We start from the raw sequence: 5,769 nt of genomic DNA, 5'->3' as shown, positions 1-5,769 counted from the left end.
TGCCCGATTGCAAAAAAAAAAATAAAAAGAAATATCTAGCCTGGCCCTAATTATCCATCGTACTTTGTTCTGTTTTTTTTTTTTGTAAAATAGTAAAACCCAGCTGCAGCAACCTAAGTTTCTCTCTCCTTTGCGTTGTGCTTTAGTTTCGGACTCGGTCTGTTGTGAGACCTTCGCAGTTCGGTGGATCGGAATGCAGCGTGGAACTGACCGAGGAAAGGCCTTGCTATCCTTCCAAAGAATGCCAGTTACCGTCTGTGGACTGCAGAGATGACTTCAAGTGTGACAACGGTGAGTGGACTGAACATCTGACCCATTTCCCAAACTGTAATTGTATGATATGATTAAAAACAACCTTCCTCGTGCAGGGCGATGCATTAACTCCACACTGACGTGCAACGAACAGAACGACTGTGGAGATAACTCAGATGAGAGGGATTGCAAAACCTTTAAAGTTGTCTGTCCTGACAAGAGAGTGGCTCCCGGGGCTGATCTGGTTGGAAATGGGTAACTGGTTAATAATCACCCAATAACCCCTATTGAAGTGTGTAGCGGTGTGTTTTACTTATCATTTAATTCTTTATACAAAAAGGTACTGGTAGGTCTTCTGGTGTGTGTGGTAATTTTCTTCTCCACATGTAATGTAAACCGATGAAGAACTGAGAATTTCCTCTTTGCGGCTTTTCAACATAGATTTGATGCTCTGGCAGAAGAGCCAAGAGGAGTGGTGCTGGACAACATGTTCATGGGAGGAAGCTGCGTCATCAAGCGGCCCCCAAGCACGCTTCTCTACCATCGAGTTCCACACAACTTTAAAACCTTTGACATTAAGGTAGTCATTGATTATCACATTAATTAAAGCTTTTACCACCAATAAATACTGAGAGAACTTCAGGAAAAGGGATTAACTTGTTGCTACAGTTTTTAAACATCTGATATTTACTGACGATGTTGTTGTTTAGGTTGGAGTGCTGGAAGACTTTAGCACTGAACCCCAGGAGGTGGTTTCTGAGTCCGTCGAGATAAAGAGAACGAGGCAAAGTGAAACCGGGAGCCATGATCCACGTGGCTTTCTGTTTCTTCTCATTGTTTTCCATAGTTCTTCTGGTTCACGTCTTACTTCCAACAAGTTTGCATTTGAGGCTTCAAAGAAAAAGGTGATTTTTTAATGCTCAACATGACACTAATAAGCTATTTGGAATACAAACAGTGCTATTTGGAGCACTATAATCACTCTATCTCTGGCCCTATTTCTAGGACTCCAAGTTTTTCCGAGTGCACCAAGTTCTACCGATTTCTACATTTACAGTAAAGGAGCCACAGGACCTCGTCCTTTCTCTGCCATTTCAGCAGTTCCTACACGCTCTCCCCCTGGATTACAACTACGCCCTCTACAGGGAAATCTTCCAGCGCTTTGGCACACACTACTACAGCTCAGGAAAACTGGGAGGCCACTATGACCTGCTGTACCAATACAGCCGAGAGGAGCTCAAAAGTTCAGGTTAAACATTAAACCCTGCTGTCTAAAGTACAGAACATAATTAGTAATATTCAAAAAACAGCATATAAATAAATAAACAATACATACAGCAATAATTAGTATTTAAAAACAAGTTTTTAGAGGGAAAATATTTCATATTCGCAAAGAATAACCATATTTGTTTTATCTAGAAGCAAAATCACTGGAGTCAGAATAGATGTGTTTCCATCAGTATTTCTCTTTATGTGTATTTTGAAGTATCACATTAAAAGAGCTTGATGGTAGCAGCAAAATTTTAATCCAATTACTGGAATGCATTCATTAAACCTCTGCACTGGAAAAAACTGTCTAAAAATGAGCAAAAATGTCTTTAATTAAGTGAATTTAAACTTAATTTGAGTAGATAAATTAGATGATTTGCCAATGGAATGAGTATTTTTACTCTTAAAATTAGATATTTGGGTAATATGCACTTGAAATAAGACAACGCAATTGTGTTTTCTTATTTTAAATGTAGATTGTCTTATTCCATTGGCAACGTGTCTCACTTACCTCCTCATTTCAAGAACAAATGCACTGATTTTAAGAAAAAATGACTTGTTTAGATTTTGAATTTTTTCCAGTGTGTGTGTTACTGATCTGTGGTCTGCTCTAGGTTTTGCATATTAGAGCCATTCTTGAACATGCTGTATGCAGATATTACGCCTTGCTGGGTTAATTCACTCTCATGGACAGATTAAAGCATCTAATTGGCATTTTCTTTTTTCAAAATTTTAAAAGTTCACTCAGAAATTGCAGGACATTTGAATGGAAACACATGGAAATAATATGGAAAATATTATTTAGCCCCAGGAGTGACCCCCAATACATTTTTTAGAGTCCAGCTGTTTACGGTTTTAGCCAATAGCTAGCAGACACAAATTTAAATTTAAAGAGTTTGCAAAGAAAACCTGCATGGACATTCGTCTACAAATGTCCAAAATTAATATTATGGCTTATGGCATTTCAAAATGTTTAACTTACGTTGTTTTTTTCTGTACTTTCTATGAGGCAGGTGAAAGTGATGAGCGCATTTCAGGCTGTCTGAGTCGTGAAACCGGCTGGACTGTAATCCTGTACAGTGAATCCAGCAGCGTGTCCAGATGCACCAACAACAGGATGACTGAGAAATATCAAGGTTTGTTCTGACTTGCAGCAGGAAACAAGTTTTCCAAATGTCTATATACCCCCATGGGTTATTCTCTTTGGTCACTTCTTCCTCCTTTCTCTGGTCCAGGCTCATTCATCCAGGCCTCAGAGAAATCCTTCTCCATGGTGAAAGGAGGTAGAGTTAGGGAGGCGGAAGCTCTTACCTGGGAAAGAGAGGGCTCTGCTCCAAACAAGACATCTTACAAGAACTGGGCCAAGTCTGTGCTCGAAAACCCTGCTTTGGTGGATTACAAGGTAAAGTCCAGAGATCTTTATAGACCTCATACATCAGTAATTTTAAAAGCTTGGTTTAGTCTTCCTACCATCTGATTTTGTAGACAAATAAAAAGCTGTACGAATTTTACTTGCATAAGATTACAACTAGTTTCATCCCAAGACTGTTATTATTTAGGGAATTTGAGAGAAAGTATCAGAGCTGACTAAAATCCTGACCGAATGTTTATTGGATGCTTAAAATTATCTTTGGACTGGGAGGCTGTGTTCATGGTAGTTTATCTGTATCTTGTACTGTTTAGGGTGTAACTGCCTACTAACCAATGATCATTAGAAAATGCTCACCTAGTGCCACCCTAAAAGGACAGGGAGGGATAGACCAAGATATAATGGGAGGTGTTAACAAAAAACTAAAATAAAACAAGGAATTGGCTAAATCCATCCATCAATTATCTAACACGCTTGTCCCAATTGGAGTCACAAGGGTGGCTGGTGCCTATCTCCAGCTGTCAATTGGCCAGTCCATCGCAGGGCAACACAGAGACAAACGGGACATACGACCATTCACACACTCATACCTAAGGAGAATCTAGAGAAGCCAATTAACCTAACATTCATGTTTTTGGACTGTGTTTGGACTGTGGAAGCCAGAGTACCTTGAGAGAATCCATGCATGCTCAGGGAGAACATGCATCTCCATGCAGAAAGACCCCAGGTCAGGAATCGAACCCAGAACCTTCTTGCTGCTACCCACTGCGCCACTGAGCAGCCCGAACTGGCAAAAGATTTCCCAAAACGGCTGTTGCTGTCAAAGGTTCTGTCTGGTCTTGTGACAAGACGGCTGAGACTAGAACCTGTTTCCTGTTAGCCCAAGTGCTTAGTGCCACCTGCAGTCTATCGTTGGAAGAGGGGGTCCGTGTGCATCTCTTGGGGTTACCACCTGGCTCATAAGAAAGGGAATACTAACTTGTGTAATGAATATCCACGTTATCTAGAGCATAACTAAACAAACTTAATCGTACGCCCTCTGCCTGTCAGAAAAAGGGACAAATGGACCCAGTATTCAAGGTGAGACAGTCGGTAGGAAAGTTCAAAATGTTTATTTACACAAAAACAGACAGAACTATAGCGGGCTGCTGAAAATATGTGGACCTGTAGTGATTGCAGGAGGGGGAAGGGGCACCGACCAATCACTCACACTCTGGTTTAACAGTTCAGTCCATCCTCTCAATCTTAGGCAGGATAAGCTGATACACTGCCAACGAGAAGCGGCCCTGAGCCATCCAGAACATCCCCGATGCAGCAACCCCTGTGAACAAGCATGACTCCGACCCAGGACAGGGATTTAGATCAGACTGGAGTGGTACTGGAATTCAGGAATCCGCAGTCCAGTCAGGGGTTCCGATCCACTCAGGAATGGACAGATCCGGGTTCAAGGAATTCATCAGAGCGTGAAGGCCAGTTCAGAGGCCCGTGCATCAAGCATCCATCTCAGACAGAAAAGCACCTGGGAGGCAGAATCCAGCAGGAGTCCAACTGTGGTTCAGGCGAACAGATCAGGCAGGAACAGGCAGAGCCAGTGGGTGAGAGGGAAAGGAATCAGGAAATCAGTATCACTTAGGGAAACGCTGAAACGTTCTCACCAATGGTTGCGGAATAAACTTTCCTGAGGACACTGGCTTGAGAATAAACTCCTCACTGGAACATGAACCTTGGAAAACTAACAAAACTGACAAACCGGAAACTAACAGAAGACAAACAGGGAACCAACATCAAACAATGATCTGGCCTCGATAACTGGGCTGGACTGAATATAAAGCAAAAGACGCAGGTGGATGAGGTGAGTGATAATTAGAAAACTGGGCAGAGTTATTCAGGTGAGTGAAATGAACAATTCCAGCTATCAGGCCAGATCATGACAGTGTCCTTTGTTTGTCAAGAAAACTCATAGCTAGTCTTCCTAATATTGAGACAATTGTACTTCCTATGGAGAAAGTACAATGTTTACATTGATCACTGCTGCACTTTAAGAAATGTGAATGTTATGAGAGCTGTAAAAGCCAAAGTTTCATTTTGTAGACACTACAATAAAGTTTGTCTAAGTCTAAGATATGCTAAATATAATAAATCTTTGTATTAAACACCATGTTTTCTTTGTTTAGGTGCTTCCGCTCATAGACCTCGTACGTGGAATTCCCTGTGCTGTCACAAAAAGGAGGCACTTGAGGAGAGCTCTGTTACAATACCTGGAGGAGTTTGATACCTGCAAGTGCGCCCCGTGTCCCAATAATGCCAGGCCAGTTCTCTCTGGTACCGAGTGCAAGTGTGTTTGTCAGACAGGAACTTTTGGAACCAACTGTGAGAAACGAGCGTCTGATTACACATCAGGTAGGAAGACTCTGTGGTACCAAACTCATTTAAGGGGAACTTGTACATTTTATTGTCTTAAATAAATTAGTTCGGATTATTTGGCGGTTAGTTTCTTACTTTATGTCGGTTTTGAAGAGTCCTTGAAAATGTAAAAAAGAAAGTTTCTAGTGACTGTTTAAGTCAGGCATTCCCAAAGTTGGTCCTCGAGGGCCGCTGTCCTGCAGGTTTTAGAAGTTTCCCTGCTCCAGCACAGCTGATTTACACTGACAGTTAATTAACAGGCTTTTGCTGATCTGCAGTCATCAGCTGACTGTAAACATCAGCCCCAAAGCAGAAGAGACCCAAGTTAAGAATCTTTCCATATAATTATTAAAATGAGTTTTAAGATAGCGGGCGCTGTACCGCTCCGTCGTGGTGAAGAGAGAGCTGAGTCAAAAAGTGAAGCTCTCGATTTAACGGTTGATCTACGTTCCTACCCTCATCTATGTTCATGAACT

The 5,769-nt window shown here is 41.6% G+C and overlaps 1 protein-coding gene across 1 annotated transcript in view; it reads left to right on the top strand.

The window, feature by feature from the left end:
* Window positions 1-5,769, top strand: part of c6 (complement component 6) — a 27,311-nt gene that overhangs the window by 7,901 nt on the left and 13,641 nt on the right. The window contains exons 4-11 of the mRNA XM_015394062.1: window positions 147-291; window positions 369-507; window positions 694-832; window positions 963-1,157; window positions 1,258-1,501; window positions 2,535-2,657; window positions 2,757-2,923; window positions 5,065-5,290. Coding sequence (XP_015249548.1) covers window positions 147-291; window positions 369-507; window positions 694-832; window positions 963-1,157; window positions 1,258-1,501; window positions 2,535-2,657; window positions 2,757-2,923; window positions 5,065-5,290 — 1,378 coding nt within the window. The remainder of the gene's footprint in view (window positions 1-146; window positions 292-368; window positions 508-693; window positions 833-962; window positions 1,158-1,257; window positions 1,502-2,534; window positions 2,658-2,756; window positions 2,924-5,064; window positions 5,291-5,769) is intronic.

The sequence above is a fragment of the Cyprinodon variegatus genome, unplaced genomic scaffold (assembly GCF_000732505.1).
Source record: "Cyprinodon variegatus isolate N-32 unplaced genomic scaffold, C_variegatus-1.0 Scaffold670, whole genome shotgun sequence".
Taxonomy (NCBI): domain Eukaryota; kingdom Metazoa; phylum Chordata; class Actinopteri; order Cyprinodontiformes; family Cyprinodontidae; genus Cyprinodon; species Cyprinodon variegatus.
The sequence above is the reverse complement of the archived record's forward strand: the minus strand, read 5'-3'. Positions and strand labels throughout refer to the sequence as shown.